This window comes from Jaculus jaculus, chromosome 18, assembly GCF_020740685.1.
Source record: "Jaculus jaculus isolate mJacJac1 chromosome 18, mJacJac1.mat.Y.cur, whole genome shotgun sequence".
Classification (NCBI taxonomy): domain Eukaryota; kingdom Metazoa; phylum Chordata; class Mammalia; order Rodentia; family Dipodidae; genus Jaculus; species Jaculus jaculus.
In genome coordinates, this window is record NC_059119.1 from 27,985,996 (window position 1) to 28,009,552 (window position 23,557).

The 23,557-nt window shown below is 39.2% G+C and overlaps 1 protein-coding gene across 3 annotated transcripts in view; it reads left to right on the forward strand.

Annotated features, from left to right (window-relative positions):
- The window catches only part of Mapk8 (mitogen-activated protein kinase 8), a 103,215-nt gene extending 81,318 nt beyond the window's left edge, over positions 1-21,897 (forward strand). Inside the window, exons 7-12 of one of the 3 annotated variants that reach the window (XM_045137371.1) lie at positions 831-902; positions 2,631-2,813; positions 3,635-3,759; positions 12,257-12,320; positions 15,393-15,470; positions 21,738-21,897. In XM_045137371.1, the coding sequence (XP_044993306.1) occupies positions 831-902; positions 2,631-2,813; positions 3,635-3,759; positions 12,257-12,320; positions 15,393-15,470; positions 21,738-21,886 (671 nt within the window). In that variant the 3' untranslated portion in view covers positions 21,887-21,897. Of the gene's footprint in view, positions 1-830; positions 903-1,263; positions 1,336-2,630; positions 2,814-3,634; positions 3,760-12,256; positions 12,321-15,392; positions 15,471-21,732 lie in introns of all 3 variants that reach the window. The other 2 variants (XM_045137372.1, XM_045137373.1) reach the window with 2 other exon arrangements.
- Positions 21,898-23,557: the final 1,660 nt, after the last annotated feature.

Genomic DNA, 23,557 nt, shown 5'->3' on the forward strand with positions numbered 1-23,557 from the left:
CTGGTGCACCCATTCTGTCTCTTTCCACCTCTGTCTCTGAAATAAATAAATAAAATATATTTTTAAAAAACTTTGACTTTCAATTCAGAGTAAACAAGTAGCACTTCTTGGTTAAATAGTTTTATGAAATACAGTTTGAAATTTTCCGAACAGCTTTAGATGAAAATTTTATTATAGCTATTCATAAATTCTTCTGTTGAACTAATATGCTAAATTTCTCATGCTTTTTATTTAAGTTAAAGAGAGAGTTTAATGCACAGTTGAGCCTCAAAATAATGTACTTTATAATTTAACTAAGTCATATACATTTTTAGTTTTATTTATAAAGTTTGTATTTGAGCTGGGCGTGGTGGCGCACGCCTTTAATCCCAGCACTCGGGAGGCAGAGGTAGGAGGATTGCCGAGAGTTCGAGGCCATCCTGAGAATACATAGTGAATTCCAGGTCAGCCTGAGCCAGAGTGAGACCCTACCTTAGAAAACCAAAACAACAACAACAAAAAATAAATAAATAAATAAAAAGTTTGTGTTTGATTCTACTTATTTTACAAATTACAATATGTACAGGTGTTTTAGTTTCTGCAATTTCTGTGCATGGCTTTCACTTTAAAAATAGATATGTAGTTAAAATATCAACACGTCACATTTTCTGTTTTGAGCCAAAGCTTTTTAAAAAATATTTTGTTTCAAATTATTCCATTAGCTGAAATTAAAGTCACATTTTTCTTTTTGTGGTGTTTTGCAGTTTTTGTATAATGCAGTCATATTATGCTTCTTTGATTTTAATGACCTTTTGCTTTGCTTTTCCTTCTTTTGTGCTGCAAACATATAGTGGATTTATGGTCTGTGGGGTGCATTATGGGAGAAATGGTTTGCCACAAAATCCTCTTTCCAGGAAGGGACTGTATCCTTGTGCTGCTGCAGCAGATTCATTAGTCAGGGATGAACTTCCTTGTGTTCTCTAAAGAAAATGAAGATGCTACATTTATACACACAGGGCTGTGAAACAGATGCAAAGTTTGTGGCTGTTATAGTTCCAAAAAAAAGTTGAGCTAAGAAAGCTAACTGTTTGTAGGCTGCATCTGGCAGTAGGACATACAGTCTCTGCTGGTAGTCAGAGCACATTCACTGTCACTCACTTTTATTTTGTATTGCTTTATATGATTTAAAAATGTACATGGTGTGTGTGATCTTTTTTAATGTTTATATTTTCTTTTTATTTTAACCAAAATATTTATGTTAATGTCATTGCATTTTGTTTTCAGTTGACATTTGGTCAGTTGGGTGCATCATGGGAGAAATGATCAAAGGTGGTGTTTTGTTCCCAGGTACAGATCGTATCCTTATCTTTGGCCTAAAATGTAGTTCCTAAAGGTCAAAATGTATGATAGTACGTCAGCCTGGTCAGGTGTAATGTATTTTGTCTCTCCCTAATACACAGTATTGTTAAATTACTCATTCAAAATACCACCTCCTATTTGACGTAGACTTTTTCTCATTTATTATTTATCATGTTAATTCTAAAAAGTGCTCAAGTGTGATTACCCATTTCTTTGCTGGCTTTGAGTTGATTTATTTGAATAAAAAAACCATGGCTTGCACTAAAAATTTATAATACTTACACACTTGAGTATGTCTAGAAAGATTTATGACTTAATATGAATTTTGGAATTATCTTTTGCTTCTGGCCATCCTTTTGTTTGATCCCCTCACATCTTTTCTGTTAATGGTCTGTGTGTTTTGTGTTTTGATTGTTGTCTCATTAGTCTACATAACATACTGAGAATTTTAGCAGTAAGAGTTTTTCATATGTTGATGGTTGAATTTGGATTCACGCCTGTTGTTCTTGTACTTTTGGTATTTCTATTAACAATGGTGTGTCTATCAGCAACTAACACCTAAAATTTACTTCAGGAGAAATGAGAATACTCACTAAATTACAGTAAGACTTTTGAGTGTTCATGTTTGGGGATTTAGTGTGTAAAGGCTAGGAGGAACAAGACCAGAAAATTCTAGCCTTATAACTTACTAAAATACAGAATCTTTTTCATGCATATTAGAACTTTAAAACAGTCATTGATATAGGCTAAACAGAACATGGCAAGAGAAAGTGGTACTTCAGTCAGAGTTGTCTTTTTATTGCTACCAGTTGCTTTGTTGGTATAGGGAACTCAGAAAAATAGGACAGACTGTAGAAATACTTCTTGTTCTCTAGGAAATGCACTCACATTTTCTGATGAGCTGGAAGAAAAGTTTTCACTGTGAGACGAGTGTAGTTTGCATGTAGAAATGGGTAGTAATGATAACATGTCTTTGAGTTACTTATGATTTTTATTTTGAATTTATGAGTTTAAGCTATTTTATAGTAAAAATTGTGTTTATGTAAACTTACACATGCATGCATGCACACACACAAACACCCAATAAATAAGGTTAACAAAACCTATTTATTGATCGTTTCTGCCCACCTACAATCATTGCCTTTTGCAAGATAGTTGTGAGATAAAAAGTTTATACCTGCCACATTTTTCATAGGATCTTTTAAATTTCCATTTTCTTATATTTTATTATGGATATAACTAATGTGTTGAACATTAGATCCAGAACATTTTTCTTAGCTACTTGATATTAGATATTGATCAATGGAATAAAGTTATTGAACAGCTTGGAACACCCTGTCCTGAATTCATGAAGAAACTACAGCCAACAGTAAGGACTTATGTTGAAAACAGACCTAAATATGCTGGATATAGCTTTGAGAAACTGTTCCCTGATGTACTTTTCCCAGCTGACTCAGAACACAACAAACTAAAAGGTAAGTTTTATGAATATATACATTGTCTCATTTGGGGTATGTGCATGTGTTGGAGGTGAGTTTAGCCATATTATTATGGGATGTAACCCAAGATTGTGTCTAAATAGTACAGCAAACTGAAGTTTTGGTTCTTTTTGCCTTCACTTTTTATGTTTTTACATCATTTATTTGGCCTAGTTTTGTAGTTTAAAAAAAAAAAAAAACCCACTATTTTTTAGCTGTGCTTGGTGTAAGCCTGCAATCTGATCCCTCAGGAAGCTGAAGCAGGAGCATTGCCAGCAGTTTGAGGCCAACTGGGTTACTTAATGAGTTCTGTGCTAGTCTAGGCTCCCCAACAAGACCCTGTTTTAAAAAATGAAAGCTGGGGATGTAGCTCAGTAGATAGAGTGCTTGCCTAGCATGCGCCTGGTCCAGCCAGCACTGGGGAATTGAAGTCAGAGGAACGGAAGTTCTTCCTTGCCTACATAGGCAGTTGGAGGCTAGCCTGGGAGGAGAGAGGAATGAGACAAGGAAGAGGAATGGGGAGAAGAAAAGGAAAAGAAGAAAGTCTCTTCTTTTTTAAGTATATGCTTCATTTGGTGTAGGTGTTTGTTTTTTGTTTTTTCTATTTTGTTCTGCTTTGTTCTCTTCTATGAGACCAGGTCTCACTTTCCCTGGCTAGCCTTGAACTTGCGGCAATCCTTTTGCCTCTGCTTGTCCATTGCTTCCATGCCTGGCAAACATATGCTTTTTAAGTAAAAAATAACCTCAACTTTCTGAAGCTGTTGATAAATTGAGAACTTTATTAACATGTATACATTAATACCATCATTTTTTTGCAGCCAGTCAGGCAAGAGATTTGTTATCCAAAATGCTAGTAATAGATGCATCCAAAAGGATCTCCGTAGATGAAGCTCTCCAGCACCCGTACATCAATGTCTGGTATGACCCTTCTGAAGCAGAAGCCGTAAGTTCTTTTCATAATGTTTGAAGAGCATACTGCGTTCTTAGAGCTAGGATTAAAGTTGAGTTTGAAGGATACCTTTTTATTTCAAGTTTTAAAAAAGAAGATGCATTCTTGTTTTTGCATGAAGAAAACCTCCGGCTGGTGAGCGTACCTTCTTGCATTGATAACCTAATCTAGGATGCTAGTACATTTGGGGGAGCATCCTAACTTACTTGGAAACAAGTCTTAAGCAAAGTAAAATTCTGTGATATAAAGTGAAATGTGATCATTTCAAAAGCTAGAAGAAAAAAATGTTTTATTTCCTGCAATAGAGATTTCCAGAGTACTTTTCTACATAAGAAAGTTATGAATAGTATAGGCATATATATATATATCTTAATGGCTTGGTCCCTCTCTATAGACATCCCCCTTCCACTGAAATCCTCCTTAGTTGGGTTATTGGTAATTAGTCATGAATACACCAGTCTCTGTGTGCAGAGGGGTTACAGTGCCTCAGAGTATACCTTCTTACTTTTGTGGCTTTTACATTCTTTCCACCCCAGTCTCTGTGTTTAGATGGAGGACAATGCCTCAGAGTGTACCTTATACCATGTGGCTCTTATATTCTTTCTACTCCCTCTTCTGCAATGTTTCCTGACTCTTAGAGGTTGTGTTAGAAGTTTACTTTACTTTGAGAAGGTTCTCTGGCTTGCCATAAGAGCAACACTCATATTTAAATATTTATTTGTTTATGAGAGATAGGCAGATAAAGAGAATGGGCAAGCCAGGGCCTCCATCCACTGAAAATGAATTCCCGATGCGTGTACCACCTTGTGCATCTGGGTTACATGGGTACTGGGGAATTGAACCTGAGTCCTTAGGCTTTGCAGGCAAGTACTTTAATCATTAAGCCATTTCTCTAGCCCAACACTCATATTTAATCTGCCACTTCCTCTGCAGTGTTTCCTGGACCCTGGCAGGTATGATAGAGATGATTCCTCCTGTGCTAGGCATATCAAATTTCTCTTCTTGACATTTTGATGGGTTGTGGGTCTCCCAGGTGTTCGCTGCCATCTGTAAAAAGCAGGATCTCTGATCAAGAGTGCAAGCCACATGGATCAAAGAGGATAAACATGGACATTTAGAAGACTTTGATAGGCCTGAACTCTACTTAGTCAGAGATGGATGGAGACTTCCCTCTAGGGTCTGTGACCTTTTAAGCCATAGGCTTCTGATATGGTTCTCAGTACCAGGCATGAATTCCCTCCCACTGAGCAGGCCTCATATCCAATAAGAGAGCAGTTGATTACACACATACACACACAGATACACCATTGCACTAGCAGGTACATCTTGCCTGGCTGGTGGTTTGTGTAGCTTTCAGGATTCATTGCTTGTTCACAGTGTTGTTGACTTCTCTTCTGGCAGCTCCTGTAGCAGTTTCCAGCACTATGACCCCTAGCCAGAAGAGAGCTGGCTGCCATCTCCGTTTCACCTTGATTTCTCCATGTCCTGCACCCTCAACTTGTGGTGTCTTCAGCAATAGGGTCTTACTATCTAGTTCTGATAAGTAACCAAATACTTTAGCAATGGCCTGCATTGTAGGACCTCATGAGCACTATGGCAATGGGTCACCAGGGGAAAGGGGGTAACAGTTCTGGCACTGGGATTTTTCTGGAACAGCATTTTTAGGGTAAAGCTTTCTTTCTTCATCTCAGCAGGGTACTTCTGTCCGAACTACCACCCCACCCTCTTTCTCCTTTTTTAAGAGAGTTACATCTTTTCATTAGCTAATAAACAAGTAGGTGTCTCTAGTACAAATTCATGGTGTCTTTAGTCCTGTATAACCCTCCATCTCCCTTCTCCCTTTTCCTTGCCCCCCCCACCTTTCTACCTCTTCATATTTTCATCTTTTACCTGACTACCATCCCCTCCTCATCCCCTTCACTTCCCCTCCCCTCCTGTCAAGCCTTATTCTAGCTTCCTGACCACCACTACTACTACTGTTGCTTACTACAGTGAATAAACAAATCAAACTATCTCATGTTTGGATCCACATATGTGAGAGAACATGTAGCATTTATCTTTCTGAGTGTGGGTTACCTCACTTAGTATTTTTTCCAGGCCCCATCCATTTTCCTATAAATTTCATTATGTAATTTTTCCTTACTGCTGAATAGTGCATATGTACCACATCTTCATTATCCATTCATCCATTGATGGACATCTGGGCTGATTCCATTTCCTAGCCATTGTGAATAGAGCAGCAACAAACATGACTGAGCAAATATCTCCCAGTAAAGTACAAAGTCTTTAGCATGTATGTCCAGGACTGGTATGTCCAGGAGTTGTATAGCTGGGTCATAGAGTAGATCTATGTTCAGATTTTTAAGAAGGTGACTTTCTGATTTCCTTAGAGACTATACAAGTTTACATTCCCCCAACAGTGAATGTGGGTTCTTCTTCCCCAAACCCTCACCAGCATTTGTTGTTGTTTGATTTTTTTTCTCTGAGTGAGTGGGTGGGGGGGGGAGGGACAGAGAGAATGAATATAAATGAATGGACATGCTAGAGCTTCTAGCCCCTGTAAACAAAATCCAGACACATGCATCACTTTGTGTATCTGGCTTACATGGGTACTGGGGAATTGAACCTGGGTCCTTAGCCTTTGTAGGCAGTACCTTAACCACTAAGCCATCTTTCCAGCTCTGATTTTTTGATGATAACTGTTCTGACTGTACTGAAATGGAATCTCAAAACAGTTTTAATTAAATGCATTTCTCTGATGGCTACAGATGTCAAACTTTAAAAATATGTATATTGGCCATTTGTATTTCTTTTGAGAACATTCCTTTCAGTTCCCTGCCCCATACTTTGACTGGGCTGGTTGACTTTTATTTTAATTTGAATTCTTTATATATTCTAGATATTAAACCTCCTCTGTCAGATGTATAGCTGGCAAAGGTTTTCTCCCATTTTGAAGGTTGTCTGTTAACTCTCTAGATGGTGTGCTTAGCTGTACAGTAATGTTGGTTTCATGAGATATCAGGGGTTGAGTGTTTATCTAATTCCTTGTGCTACTAGAGTCTTACTCAGAAAGTCTTTCCCTGTGCCTATATTTTGGAGTATTCTCCCTACCTCTTTTCCTAGTCTTTTTACTCTTTCAAGTCCTTGATCCATTTCGAGTTGGTTTTGTGCAAGGTAAGAGAAGAGGTTCTACATTCATTCTTGTACATGTTGTTATCCAGTTTCTCCAGCAACATTTGTTGAAAATGCTGTCTTTTCTCCAGTGTGTTTTTCATCCCTATGTCAAAGATCAGGTTGTAATTACTGTAATTTAAAATGGATCTTCTGTTCTATTCCATTGATCAGTTTGTCTGTTTTTGTGCCAGTACCAAACTGGTTTTATTATTATGGCTTTTGTATGATGTCTTGAAATCAGGTATGGCGATAATACCAGCAGTATTCTTTTTACTGACAGCATTTTGGCTATGTGAGGCCTTGTGTGCTTCCCTATGAATTTTGAGGTTTTTTTTTCTTTAAAATATTTTTTATCTTATTTATTTGCAAGCAGAGGCAAACCAAAGCCTCTAGCCACTGCAAACAAATTCCAGATGCATGCACCATTTTGTGTATCTGGCTTTATGTGGGTCCTAAGAATCAAACCCAGGTCGTCAGGCTTTGCAGGAAGTGTTTTAACCTCTGTACTCTCTAATCCTGAGATTTTTTTTTTTTTTTTCTATTTCTGTGAAGTGTGGTGCTGGGATTTTGATTGGAATTACATTGAATCTCTTCTGGTGTCTTAATTTCTTTCTCCAATACTTCACTGATTTCATTGTAGAGATTGCTCACTACTTTGGTCAAGAAATACACACACACACGCGCGCGCGCACACACACACACACACACACACACACACACACATATACATACATATATAATATATAAATGGGGCTATTTCCCTGATTTCTTTCTTATCATGTTTGTCAGTATATGTGGTAGCTTCTGATTTGGGGGTGTAAATTTTATATCCTGCCACCTTGTTGAAAGAGTTTATCAGCTCTAGGAGATTTTTTTTTTTTTTTTTTTTTTTTTTGGTGAAGTTCTTTTGGATCACTTAAGTATAGAATCATATCATCTGCAAATAAGGCTAGTTTGACTTCTTCCTTTTCAATTTGTATCTTTTTTATTTCTTTCTCTTGTCTCATTACACAAGCTAAGACTTCAAGTACTGTGTTAAATAGCTGTGGGAATAAATGGACATGCCTGTCTTTTTCCAGAACTCAGTGGGAATGCTTCAAGTTTTCCCCTATCTCATGTTATACTGGCTTTATGATTGTTGTATATAGCCTTTATTTAAAAAAATATATTTATTAGAAAGAGAGAAAGTGGGCACAAGCACACCAGGGCCTTTTATTACTGCAAATGAACTGCAGAAGCATTTGCCTTTATACATCAGGTCTCACGTGGGTACTGGGGAATTGAACCTAGGCCAGCAGGCTTTGCAGTTAAGCACCTTTAATGGATTAGCCATCTCCCCAGCTCAAGATATAGGCTTTGTTATGTTGAGATACAATCCTTTCATCCCTAAAATCCAACCAGAGATGTTGCATTTTATCAAAGGTCTATTGAGAGAGTCATGTGATTTCTGGCCTTAAATAACATATTACACTTATCAATTTCTATTTGTTTAACCATCCCTGTATCCCTGAGATAAAAACTTGATCAAATGGATAGTTGTGATGTGTTATTGGATTCTATTTGCAATAATTTCATTGAGAATTTTTGCATTTATGTTTCTCAGAGATACTGGTCTATAATTTATCTGTTATGTTTCTCTCTGGTTTGGAATTAGTGTAATGCTGGCTTCATAGAAGTTAGGAGCATTCCCTTGTGTTCAATTTTATAAAATAACCTGAGAAACAGTAGTTTCAGTTCTTCTGTAAAGGTTTGTAAGAATTCAGCAGTGAACCCATCTGGGCCTGAACTTCTTTTGGTTGGGAGATTTTTAAACTGCTGCTTCAGTCTCATTAAATGTTACAGCTCTATTTAGATTATTTATCTCTTCTGGGTTTAGTTTTGTTCAGTCATATGAGTCAAGAAATTCATCCATTTCATCCAAATTTTCCAATTTGGTGGAATACGGGTTTTTGAAATATCCTTATGATCCTCTTATTTCATTGGTTTTTGTTGTGATGTCTTCAACGCCAATCTTATGGTCTCCTCTCTCATTGTTTTGTTTAACTAGGGCCTTATTTTTATAAAGAACAAGTTCCTTGTTTTAACAATTTTTGTTTTTTTAAAATAATTTATTTATTACTTATTTTCAAGCCAAGAGAGACAGATAGAGAATGGACATGGCCTCTAGCCACTGCAAGTGAACTCCATATGCGTGTACCAGTTTGTGCGTCTGGCTTTATATGTATACTGGGGAATCAAACCCTGGTCGTTAGGCTTTGCAGGCAACTGCCATAACCACTGAGGCATATCTCCAGCCCTGTTTTATCTTCATTTCTAGTTTGTTGATTTTTGTCTGGATCTTGATTATTTCTTTCAGTCTGGTACTTTGGGCATTGGTTTATTACTGTTTTTCAAAGCCTTCAGATGGATCAGCATGCTGTTTATTTATTTGAGCTCTCTGTTTTTGTAATGTGGGCATTTAGAACTATAAATTTCCCTCTTTCCTTTATTGTGTCTCATAAGTCTTGGCAAGTTCTTTCATTTTCATTCAGTTGTAGGAATTTTTTATTTCCTTCTTGATTTCTTCAACCCATTCATTGTTCGGTGTGTGTGTGTGGTTCAGTGTCCAGGAGTTTTGTGTTTTCTGGGTTTTTGTTTTTCTCTTGATGATTTCTAGTTTTTATTGCATTGTGATCAGATATAATACATGGAGTTGTGCCAGTTTTCCTAAATTTATGGAGATTTTCTTTGTGTACTAATAATATGACCGATTTTAAGGAGGGCTTCATGAGCTACTGAGAAGAGTGTATATTCTGTAGAGTTCAGATAGAATGTTCTGTGGATGTCTGCTAAGTAAATTTGCTCTATAGTGTCATTTAGTTCCATTGTTTGTCTGTTTATTTCCTGTTTAGATGATCTATTGATGATAGTGGAATATTAAAGTCACCCACTATTATTGTGTTTGGATTTATATATGTCATGCATCAGTATTTGGCTTGTATATGTGTAGGATTATAATACTCTCTTTTTGAATTGTTTTCTTGATAAGTGTAAAGTTGCCTACTTTATCTCTTTTATTGCTTTTTGTTTAAAGTCTTACTTTGTCAGATATTAGTATTGTCATACTGCTTGTTTTCTATCTTCACTTCCTTGGAATATCTTTTCCATACTCTCACCCTAAGGTGGTGTCTGTCATTAATAGTGAGTGGGTTTATTTAGGATAGCAAATCAATAGATCGTGTTTTCTGATCTACCCTGTTATCCTGTATTTTGACTGGGAAATTAAATACACTAATATTCAGCTATAATTGAAAGATGTGAATTAATACTGCCTGTCATGTTAAAGATTTCTGGAGTTGGGTGTTGTTTTTTTGTTTGTTTTTTGGTTTTTAGTTTTTTGAGGTAGGGTCTCACTCTGGCCCAGGCTGACCTGGAATTCACTATGGAGTCTTGGGGTGGCCTCAAACTCACAGCAATCCTCCTACCTCTGCCTCCCAAGTGCTGGGATTAAAGGCGTGCACCAACACTCCTGGCTTCATTTACTATTTTAATACAGCTTTTCTAGTTTTGATTATTTTTTTTTCCTTCAGTTAGCTTCTTGAATATGTTTATTCTTCTCTGTAGGGCTGGTTTAGTCTTGATAAACTGTTTTTTTAATTTTAATTTTTTTGGAGAGAGAGAGAATGGGCACACCAGGGCCTTTCAGCTGCTGTGAACGAACTACATACACATGGGTGACATTGCACACTTGTGTCACTGTTGTGTCTGGCTGCGTGGGATCTGGAGGATTTGAACAAGAGTCCTTAGGCTTTGCAGGCAAGCTCCTTAACCTGCTAAGTCATCTCTCCAACCTTAGACTTGGTATATTCATAAAGCTTTTTTCGTGAAATATATTTTTATCTTTCATTATGAAAGATAATTTTATTGGGTATAGTAGTTTGGGTTGGTAGCCATGATCTTACATTCTTTGAAATACTCCATTCTAAGCCATTTTGGCTTTTTTTTTTTTTTAAGAATTTCTATTGAAAAACGAGATGTAATTCTGATGGGTTTACCTGTAAGTGATGAGCTGTTTCTACCTTGAAGCCTTTAGTACTCTTTCTTGTTTTCTCTGCTTAGTGTCTTAACTGCACTGTGGTATGGGGGGTTTCTTCTTTGGTCCTCTTCTTTGACATTCTTCATGCTGCTTATACCTGGGTGGGTCTCTGTAACATAAAGTTTGTAAAATTTTCTTGTATAATTTTATTCAATGTATTCTCTCTGTCCCTTGTCTTTTCCTTTCTTGTTTGCCCATGATTCAGACATTTGGTACTTTTAAAGTATCAGACAGTTCTCTCTTACTCTGTTCCAGGTGCATACTTCACTTTGTGCATCTGGCTTGCGGGGGTACTGGGTCCTTAGGCTTCATAGGCAACACCTTAACCACTAAACCATCTCCTCAGCCCATTGGGAGCCTTTTAAATCAAGCTGCTTTATTGTTTATTTCCATTAGGTTTTCCTTCAGCACTTCTGTTTTTATATTGTGTTCCATTTTCATTTCTTTGTCTTTCTTATTGCAGTTAATTGATTGTATTCTCTTGGAGTTCATCCAAGTGTCTGCTCCTGTCCTCTTTGAGTATACTCAGGTGTCTAGTCAGTTCTTCTTATTGATTCTCTTGTATTTCATTCAGCCTTTTGTTCGTGTCCTCTTTAAGTACACTTACCATAAATGAGTTTTGGGATTGTTTGGTGTTTCCTTTAAGTAGTTCTCAATGGCAGCTTCAACTATGGGACTAGGCATTCTTGGTGAGGATATCTTGCCTTGGTATCTTTTATGATTTGTTTTGCATTGGAGTTTGCCCATCTGGACATATTTCTTTCTTGTGGAGAATACAGCAACAGTGGCTTCGCTGGAGCCTGTTACGTGGCCTGGTCTGCCTTGTTGCAGGCCAGGGTGGGTGCACGTGGGTAGTCTACACTAGCTGGGTGCTACTTGTTGGGGACCTGGAACCTGAGTAGTCTGCCTTGCTCAGGACAGGTGTGGGCAGGCGGTCAACAAGTGTGTCTGGGCTGGGTGCAAGTGGGGGCAGGACCAGAGCTGAGCATGCCTAGTGGTTCCCATTCTTGGTGGGCATGGTTGGGTGATCTATATATGTGACTGGTTTACGTACATGGGGAATGCTCTCCTGGGGCCTGAGTGCCTAGTCTGTATTAGTCTGGGTAGACATGGGTATGCGGTCAGTTCATCCGTTTTGCCTCATGATGAATTTTTACAAGTCTTCTGTTTGGCTTCTATTTTAAATATATTTTACATATTCCTAGTAAACTGACTTAATTTTTATCATCTTATGTTTTTCAGCCACCACCAAAGATCCCTGACAAGCAGTTAGATGAAAGGGAACACACAATAGAAGAATGGAAAGGTAATATTCAACAGACTGTTCAAGAAAGCTGAAAGTGCTCTGACTTCATGTTAAGGAAATCAATGATGTTTTTGTAGCTGATATTTGATAATGTGATTATTTTTACAAATAGTTGTATTCTCAATATATTATACACCCTTGCTTTGTTGATGTATTTCCTACATCTTAAAAATTACATTCTCGGGCTGGAGAGATGGCTTAGCATTTAAGTGCTTGTCTGTGAAGCCTAAGGACACCGGTTGGAGGCTTGATTTCCCAGGACCTACATAAGCCAGATGCACAAAGTGGCACATGCATCTGGAGTTCATTTGCAGTGGCTGGATGCCATGGTGTGCCCATTCTCTTCTTCCCTTCCTCCTTCCCTCCCTCCCTCTCTCTCTCTCTGCCTCTTTCTCTCTCTGTCCCTCTCAAATAAAGAAATAAAAAGAAACAACAAAAAATTTTTAAACAACATTTTCACTATGCATGGTGGTGTGCACACCTTTAATCCCACTACTTGGGAGATAGAGATAGGATCACTGTGAGTTTGAGGCCAGCGTGAGATTACAGAATGAGTTCCAAGTCAGTCTGAGGTAGAGTGAGACCCTGCCTGGGGAGGGTGGGGGGACAAAAAAACACTTTTAGCTGGGTATGGTAATGCATATGCCTTTAATCCCAGCATTTAGGAGGCAGAGGTAGGTGAACTGTTGTGAGTTTGAGGCCAGCCTGGGACTACACAGTGAGTCCCAGGTTAGCCTAGGCTAGAGTAAGACCCTACCTCAAACCCCTTCTCCCCCCAAGATGACATTTTAAATTTACATAGTTTCATGCTTTGAGTTAATAGCTACTAAGGATTGAGCTATTTTGATGCAAAATAAACAGTGCTTGTATTAAAGGGAATTAAGGGAGTTTATTCTGGAGCCAAATAGGATTGACCATGCATGGGGCTATCCCAATTCCCATGGTCTAGTGTGTCAACAATGTCATGAAAGCTTTTTTGTTACAGGGGGAAAAACGCATTTAAAATACATTGGTAGAAAATCAGATAGGCAGGTTACTACAAAGCAAGGAAACCTCTGCAGTAGGCTTCAGATGTTATCTGATGACTTTCTTAGCCTGTGGGTTATGGAAGGTGGTGGTCTGTTAGTACATTCCAGAAAGGTTACACCTGATTACCTGATAGTCACAAGGGTGTTAGGTCAGACACAGAGCTGGGCAGTCCATGGCTACTAAGGGGCTACAGCCAGCCCAGGGTAATTTGGGTGAGTCTGCAACACTCCTAGCAACAGTCTTTGAGGTCCTGTCAGTCAGCCGTCTTGTAAGATGTTTGAAGTAGATTCAGCTACTCTGGGGAACTTTCATTTCATAACTGTGTGGCTGTATCATCATCTCAGTGTCCCAACTCCCTCAAGAGGAGCATTTAACATAGGACTAGTCTGCTACTGCTACAAAGGGCTCTGCGATGCTCAAGTATTCATTCATGTTAGAACATGCTGATAGAACAGTCCTCCAAGGAGACGTGGTTGGCCAAAAGACTATTTCTTTCAAATTATCTTCCAAAGAAATTGTTTTGTTTTTTCTTTCAAGGCTAGTTTTCTTCTAAGCACTTGCCAATGTTGCCATAGCAGGCAGATTTAAATCTCATACTTTTATTCATGTAACATTTCCACTTGTTTTACCTCATTACCAACATAAATGGTGTCAGACTTTGTAATGAGGGAATTTTGTTGTTGTTGTTGTTTGAAACAATATCTTGCAATATTGCCTAGGCCAGTCTTGAACTTGCATTCCTACTGCCTCATCCTCCTGAGTAGCTGGGATTACAAGCATGGACTACTGTGTACACATAGGGTTTCATTTCATTTCATTTCATGTTTACTTTGAAACAATCTCACTTTGTAGCTTAGGCTGGTTTGGAAATTGCTGTGTAGCTCAGTCTAATCTCAAATTTTTAATCCTCCTGTGTCAGCCTTCTACGAGCTGGGATGTCAGGCACATGCTACCATGCATGGTCTCCAACAGTATTCTTTATAAGATTGAACTATAGAAATTAAACAGGCTCTATGAACTTTGCAACATCTTTGGTTTTTACATATTTCATAGAATTGCTTTTTTGCATTTCTCCAAAGATGGACAATGTAGCTTCGCTATCAGGTTCTGCTGTGTAAGTGTTGAGACCCACAAGCCACATCACAACTAGCATCAGAATCACCTAGAAGAACATGGAGAGTGAGGTGCACAGGGCAGCACCCTGTGTCTCTTCAGTCAGCACTGTCCTGAAGGAGAAGTCAGAATTGCTGTGCAGGGATAGTGGCAGTGACGGCGTGTCATTCTCGAGTCTTAGTAAGGAGTTGAAGATTGCTGCTTCTCCTTTCATAAAAGTGTGTTTATATTTCATTCTGATTAAAGCTTCTGTAATTTACATCTTTATTACAGGTGTCTGGTTGAGCACTGCCAATATGCCAGGCAGAAAACAAGTGCTCAGAAAATAGAAGAAATAAGACATAAACCAAGCCCTCACCTGCATAGAATTAAACACATCTGTAGAATAGAAGGGTATAGGTGTGATATGCTGTAATGTAGGAGCTGGTTTCTAACCCCAGGGGTCCTTATACATTTATTTATTTGAGAAGGTAGGTAGAAAGGAGAGAATGGGTGTACCAGAGCCTCCAGTCACTGCAGACCAACTCCGGATACATGTGCCACTTTGTACATCTGTCTTTACATGGTTACTGAACGATTGAACTTGGGTCCTTAGGCTCTCTAGGCAAGCACCTTGACCACTGAGCCATCTCTCCAGCCCATTTAAAAAATATTTTATTTATTTGAGAGAGAGAGAGAAACAAGCAGAGAGAATTTACAGTGACTTAAGAAACAGAGCAGAGATTTTTACTTTCAGTGTAATGTGTGGCTTACTGATTAAGGAATTGTTATTAATGCCCGTAAATCTGAAATTGACATGTGGCCCTCTGTCATTGTAAGGACACTGCTTGAAGTACTTAATGGGCTTAAAGTTTTTACTTAAAACAAACATACCTTGTGAGATTTGTTGGCTCTTGGATTTTGAAAAGCTAACTTTTATCCTTCTTTCAGAACTGATATACAAGGAAGTGATGGACTTGGAGGAGAGAACCAAGAATGGAGTCATCCGGGGGCAACCTTCTCCTTTAGGTTGGTTACAATATAAGCTTGGTTGAGATTGCAGTTTACTTCTTACGTTGTGATTTTCAGTGGTCTGAAGCCCAAGATTCTTTATATCCAAACTACCAGGATTCAAATTACTATCTGGGTGGTTAGATTTGAAAGTACTGATATGCCAGCATCCCAGTACATTGCTTCACTCTTCCTAAAATGCACACCTTCTATGATACTGATAGTCCACTGGCAAACTCTAAATCCTCTTCTCATTGGCATTTTGCCTTGTTTCTGAAAAAGAAATTTCTCGGGCTGGCGAGATGGCTTAGTGTTTAGGTGTTTGCCTACAAAGCCAAAGGACCCAGGTTCAATTCCCCAGGTCCTATGTAAGCCAGATGCACAAGGTAACACTTGCATCTGGAGTTCATCTGCATTGGCTGGCGGCCCTGACTCTCCCATTCTCTCCCATCCTCCCTCCCTCCCTCCCTCCCTCCCTCCCTCCCTCCCTCTCTCTCTCTCTGTATTTGTAGGTATGTCTCCCTCTTTCTGATAAATAAATCAAAATAAATGTTTTTAAAGGAAATTCCTCAAAATTTAATTTACTTCATATGATTTTAATCATCTTTACTTTTTATTCTTAGCTTGTTACATTAACTGAATCTCTTTGTTAATATTTTGTTTATTTATTTGGGAGAGGTAAGGAGAGAAAAGAGGAGAGAGACCGTATGAGAACGGGCATGCCAGGGTTTCTAGTTACTGCAAATGAACTCCAGATGCAGGCCCCACCTTGTGCATCTGGCTTACATAGGACCTGGGGAATCGAACCTGGGTCCTTAGGTTTTGCAGGCAAGTACCTTAACCACTAAGCCATCTCTCCAGCCCTTAATATCTTTACTTTTATAGGTATATTTAGGTTTCCTGTTTTTTTGGTTTTTTTTTTTTTCCTCCTGGTTTTTCTAGGTAGGGTCTCAGTCTAGCCCAGGCTAACCTGGAATTTACTTAAAGCCTCAAACTCATGTTGATCCTCCTAACCTCTGCTCCCTCAGTGCTGGGATTAAAGCTGTGCACTGCCATATACAGCTCCTGTGTCCTTTTGCTAAAAATAGCTTTCATTGAGAACTTCTAATACAGGAACATATTGCAAATAAATCATATTTCCATTGTGTTATACTCCTATGTCCCCTCTTTATCTTTACTTTGAATAAAATCTTCACTAGTAAATTTGGTACATGCGAAGCCAAGTACAGTCCCCATTCTTTTTTGGTATTTCTGATTGATTGAACTAGAGCATGAAGATTAAAACCACAACTAGAAAGTATTCTCTAAAAACTTGATTCATGGTAGTTAAAACATTTTTTTATTGAAAGGTGATCTTAATTTTGCTACTTTTGGTACATGTAAAAGTATAAGGAATTGAGGGTGTTAAAAGGCAGGTAAGGGGGCTGGAGAGATGGCTTAGCGGTTAAGCGCTTGCCTGTGAAGCCTAAGGACCCCGGTTCGAGGCTCGGTTCCCCAGGTCCCACGTTAGCCAGATGCACAAGGGGGTGCACGCGTCTGGAGTTCGTTTGCAGAGGCTGGAAGCCCTGGTGCGCCCATTCTCTCTCTCCCTCTATCTATCTTTCTCTCTGTGTCTGTCGCTCTCAAATAAAAAAAAAAAAAAAAGGCAGGTAAGGGCTGGAAAGATGGTTTAGTGGGTAAAGAGCTTGCCTACGAAGCCTAAGGACTCATGTTCAATTCTTCAGGTCCCATGTAAGCTGTATGCACAAAGTGACACAAGCGCATAAGGTCACACAGTCGAACAAGGGGGTGCATGCGTCTGAGGTTTGATTGCAGCGTCTGGGGTTTGATTGCAGTGTCTGGAGGCCCTGGTGCACCAATTCTCTCCCCTCCCCCCCGACACACACCTTTTTTTATTTTTTACTTTTATTTTTTTCTCAATTTTTATTAACATTTTCCATGATTATAAAAAAATATCCCATGGTAATACCCTCCCTCCCCTCCCCATCTCAATCAGTCTCTTTTATTTTGATGTCATGATCTTTTCTTCCTCTTATGATGGTCTTGTGCACGTAGTGTCTGGCACTATGAGGTCATGGATATCCAGGCCATTTTGTGTCTGGAGGGAGCACGTTGTAAGGAGTCCTACCCCTTCTTTTGGCTCTTACATTCTTTCCACCACCTCTTCCGCATTAGACCCTGAGCCTTGGAAGGTGTGATCGAGATGTTACTCAGTACTCCAGTCACTTCTTTCCAGCACTATGATACCTTCTGAGTCATCCCAAGGTCACTGCCATCTGAAAAGAGAAGATTCTCTACCCAAAGTGAGAGTAGCATTAATATAAAGGTATAAATATTAGAAGTACTTACTGGGCAGTTTGATAAGCATAGTATATACATTTTTCCAGACATCAGCAGATGTTACACCCCTAGAGCTCATAACTCCCGCTGCTTTAAGTTTTCTGTGTCAGGGATGTGTCGTCCCCCCCCATGGAGCGGGCCTCCAGTCCAATTGGAAGACAGTTGGTTTCCACCAAGACAGACCTGCCACTATTGCACCCATTGGCTCATTTGGCCTGGCTGGCCAATTACAAGGCACACACACATTTTAAAAGGGCCAGTCTGGGCTGGAGGGATGGCTTAGCGGTTAAGGTATTTGCCTGCAAAGTCAAAGGACCCAGGTTCAATTCCCCAGGACCCACATTAGCCAGATGCACAAGGGGGCTCACACCTCTGGAGTTCATTTGCAGTGGCTAGAGGCCCTGGTGTGCCTTCTTTCTATGCCCCCCCTCTTTCTCTGTCAAATAAATGAATAAATAAAAATAAAGGTATGCACCACCATGCCTTGTGCTAAAACATTAAAAAAAAAACAAAGGCCAGTCTGTTGGGCTTGTCTAAAAAATAAAAAGGCAGATAACATGTACACATATAAATGCATACCATATGTGACAGACACTGGTGATTTATGTACATTATTTTATTGACTCCCTAAGACCCCAGTGAGGGATTATTATGCAGTTCTACACCTGTGGAAGATGCAGATCAGAAAGATAATATAAGATGACAAGTCAGTTAAATAGAAGAAGTATGACATTAACTTGAGAGTTTGAATTTTCTGGCAACTGACTTTGCAGGCTACACAGGTTAGTTAGGACAGTTTTTTTGAAGAGGTGAACTCTGAACTGAGCTTTGAAGTCTGGGTTGTATTTGAAAAGGTAGTTTTAGTTTAAGTAAGTTTAAGTAAAAGCTATAGCATCTTGGGCTGGAGAGATGGCTAGTGGTTAAGTCTCTTGTCTGCAAATCCTAAGGACCCCGGTTCGATTCCCCAGTACCCACATAAAACCAGATGCACCAGGTGGCACATGAGTCTGGAGTTTGTTTGTGGTGGCTAGAGGCCCTGTCATGCCCATATTCATTCATTCTTTATCTTTCTCTCTCTCAAATAATATTTTTTATAAAAACTGTAACATCTTAATCCCTCTAAACATTCTAGAAAATGAATATCATATGTAGCACCTTACTAGTAAGATTTTTTTTATTATCAACTTCACAGTATGAACATATTACATATTGGTCATATTCCCATCAGGGTATACTCTTGTATCCCCCTCTGAGAGCCCTCCTAAGTATAGAGTCATGAATGCACAGTCTTTGTTGGGGTGAGGGGAACAGTACCTCAGAATACACCTTCCCACTCTGTGGATCTTACAATCTTTCCACCCCCTCTTCTACAGTGTTCCCTGAGCCTTGGCAGGCATGTTATAAGTCTTTAGTGTTGAGCTGTAAGCATCCTCTGCATTTCTGTTTTGATGAATTTTGAATCCCCTCAGTACCTACCTACCACCATCTCCCTGGAGGAGGTTGTCAGGATAGGAGTGAGAGCAACACTCAAGTTTACACTGCCACTTCCTTTGTAGTATCTTCTGGGCCCTGGCAGCTGTGATAGGGATGCCTCATCTCCTACTAGGCAGTTGGCTCACATTTCTTGTCTTATTGATGGAATTTGGTTCTCCCTAGTTGTTTCTGTCATCTATAAAAGTAGGTCCTTCAGCAAAGAGTGAGGACAGTGTGGATCAGTCCTTTCAAGACTTTTGATGAGAATACCCTCTCATCTTGGCCAAAGAACAGTGGGAGCTTTTCTCTAGTCTGTAACCTTCCTATCCATAGCATTCTGACTTGGTTCTCAGTTCCAGGTATGGATTCCCTTCCATTGAGTGAGCCTCATATCCAATTAGAGAGCAGTTGGTTACCCCCATAGCCTCTGTGCCACTTAGTGCACAGTATGCACATCTTGCCCAGCTGGTTGATTATGTAGCTGGCAGGATCCTGTGCTTGCTCACACTATTGGTGCACATTCACCAGCAGCTCACATAGCATTTTCCAGCACGAAGAGGGCTCTGTCCATCAGAGAGCTGGCTTCCTTCTCATTTCCAGCATGATCCCTTGATGACCTGTACTTGCAGACTGTGGTATCTATAGCAATAGGGTATTACCATTTAGCTGTGGACAGCAACCAAATGTTTTGGCAATAGCCCACATTGTTTTGGGGATCTTGGAGGTCTCCCTGAGCAACAGCTCTCTCTGAAGGCACTGGGATTTACCAGTCAGAAGGTTTTTTGTTTTTGAGATAGGCTCTCACTCTAGCTCATGCTGACCTGGAATTCGCTATTTAGTCTCAGGCTAGCCTCAAACTCATGGAGAGCCTCCTACCTCTGCCTCCTGAGTGCAGAGACTGTTTTAAGGTTAAGGTTTCTTCACCCTGTACAGTGCATTAAAAAAAAAAAAAGTATGTATAGCTGGGCAGGATGGAACACACCTTTAATCCTAGCACTTAGAAGAGAGAAGTAGGAGGACCATTGTGACAGCCTGGGACTACAGAGTGAGATACAGGGTTTTAACTGCTAAGCCGTCTCCCTAGCCCTCTCTTTTTTTTTTAACATCTACATAATTAGATAGTGAAGTAGGTTTCCATATGGCTTATTCATAACATCTTAAATTTTGAATAACTCTCCTCCCCCTATTCCCTCCTCTTAGACCATTTCCCCCACCCAGTATTCTGCCCTGCTACTTACATATCTACTCTACCCTGCCCTTAAGCCCTCCGTTTTTCCTTCCCTTATGGCCGTCTCTTATTAGGAGTGCTCTCAAATGCAGAGATGTAGTCTGAGTGGTTTTAGCATTGTTGGGTGCCTGAATGTTAATCTCAGAAATTCTGGTCAGCGTTTGGTTTGATACTCTTGTTTTTCTTCCGGAAATGTGTTCTTGAATCTTTTTTGTAACTTACATTATTTCTAAATACTCCTTATTTAGTTGAAAATGTCCCCTTAGTATGTGAGCTGTTTTTAAACATATCCTTCTCCTCTCCCTTATCCTCAGGATGAGGCTTACCTCCTTTTCAAGCCAAAGGAAATAATTTGTTCCTATGTCCATGTAGTAAATCTGTACTTGCCAAGTATGTATTAGAATTAAAAATAAAAGATCTAGGGCTGGAGAGATGGCTTAGCGGTTAAGTGCTTGCCTATGAAGCCTAAGGACCCTGGTTCGAGGCTCGGTTCCCCAGGTCCCACGTTAGCCAGATGCACAAGGGGGCGCACAAACATCTGGAGTTCGTTTGCAGAGGCTGGAAGCCCTGGCGCGCCCATTCTCTTTCTCCCTCTATCTGTCTTTCTCTCTGTGTCTGTCGCTCTCAAATAAATAAATAATTAAAAAATAAATAAATAAATAAAAGATCTAGATTAGCCTAATGAGATTATTTCAGTTACCCTAGAAAAATTACACAGCCTCTCATAGACTGGTACAGTTGAATTAAACTCACTCCTAATTAAAGCGCCATTATTCTTCGTGGTGTTGTTTTTACAATAACATGCAACAGAATATCATTTGAACATTTAGAGACAAAAACATCAAAAGTAATTTTCTGTGGAGTTCTGGTCTTATTTAGTTTCTTAATTCTTGAGATCCTTTCTCCAGCGAACGTAATGTAGACGATTTCATATGTGTTACCAATATTATTCAAACATGCCTGAAGCTTATTTGTGGATCGTGCTCAGTGTTACTTAGGCTATAAGTAGTCATCTTAAACTGAAAACCGTTGCGGAAAGGACAGGACCATGGGTTTCTGACATTTCTAGATTCTCAGCTCATAGACTGACTGTGTGGAAGAATGTGCATTGGTGTGTATTTGTATTGTGAGCCCACTAACCCCCAGAGAATTGTATAGCCCCCTTGACCTAGTCAGTGCAGTGCAAGTGGCTCGTGTGCAACTCTCTCTGCAACTGATTTGCTGTTTTGTTTCTCATAGCACAGGTGCAGCAGTGATCAATGGCTCTCAGCATCACCCATCGTCATCGCCGTCTGTCAATGATGTGTCTTCAATGTCAACAGATCCGACTTTGGCTTCGGATACAGACAGCAGTTTAGAAGCCTCAGCGGGACCTCTGGGCTGCTGTAGATGACTACTTGGGCCTTGGGGGGGTGGGAGGGATAGGGAGTCGGTTAGTCATTGATAGAACTACTTTAAAAACAATTCAGTGGTCTTATTTTTGAGTGATTTTTTTTTTCAAAAAATGTAGAATTCTTTTTGTAGTAAAGTAGTTTATTTTTTTTTAATTTCATGTGATGTAATTTAAAGCCTAATTTGTGTTTTTAAACAGCAACAAAACTGTATTGTATTTTTTGCTGTAATTAACTATATAATGTAAACCTAATTATTTTATCATGGTTTTAATTTTTTGCATATTTGCTTTATCTTATGCTGCTGATTTTTTTTTTACTGAATTTGTAAGATTTTGTTTATCAAAGCAACTATTATGTGGTGACTTTTGCCTATATCATGAATTATTTAAGATTTTTATAGTTTTTTATTAGGTTTATTTCAGATGTTTGTTCATGATGCTATCCTTCAGGGTTATGTGCTTATCAATGAAATAACCCCTGAGGAGTAAGGGAAAATAACCTGTAGCCAGTTATATTCAGGAATAACTACTGTAAATGATGAACGTGTCAAGAAACCTCCCAATATCTACTACTTGCCAATCTTGATTGAGTTACAGCATTTGGTCGGCAATCCTATCCGAATTTTGGCAGAACCCCATCATCTAAATGACAGAATAACTTGAAACATGTTTTTAAAAATGCTGGGTGCATACCACCTCCTTCTTAATTTCCCCATCCTACCCAACAAAAAGTCAAGGCATATGATTGATATATTCTGCACATTTGTGGCATGCTCAAAGCTTATAGTCACATAAAGTTAAGAGGATACTTCATGAATAGTACATTTCAATGCAGTGAAACAGATGGTTGGTTCACTTCTAGCTATGAGTCTGTGTCTGTAACACTGAGCTAATCAAGTCCCGGCGGTGGTCTAGAATCTGGTCTTTCACCTTTGTGCAGCCTTGGGCCTCTGGACCTTTTTAGGTCCCTATTTCTGGAGGATCAGCCCGTTGAACACCAGTTCATGGTGTTTCTGGCCATTTGATTATACTTGTAACATAATCACATTTATACTAGCTGTCAGGAGGTTCCAAAGCCTACCTAAATTTGTGTAGGTGACATAAATGAGCAATATACCGTTCATCTAAAAGTAGTAGCACACAGCCATATGTAGGATATCATTTTCTAAGGACTGTTTCTTCACAATGAGCAGAGCAGGCATAGTGGTGGTTATTTAGTCTGAGTATTTGATTTTTTATACCTAATTTCCAATATAACATGCAGTGTGGACATTGAGTAGTGTAAGAATGGTGCTGCTCCTGACAACTGTGTGTTAACTGTTTACATTTTATATCTGCAGAATTATTTCTCTGTAACTGAATTTTTCCTAAGTAAAGTGTCATTGAGGTCTCATTATTTCTGAAATGATATCTGTAGTGGCCCCAGGCACCTTTTGTTACTGTCTGGAAAGAGGGATTTCATGTGGTGAGTTGGGAAATGCGTACTTCCATGAGCGGCAAGGTTCCAGGTAGAAGCCCATTGGAGCTCCTGACCCGTCGACAGGAGCAAAAACAGATGCAGCTCAACAAGTGTCTGCACGTTTGCTTGGCAATTTATTCATGTATTTAGTACAAAATTCCTTTTGAGTAAGATATTTTAGGTCATTGTTAATGTGCAATATTTAAGATTAA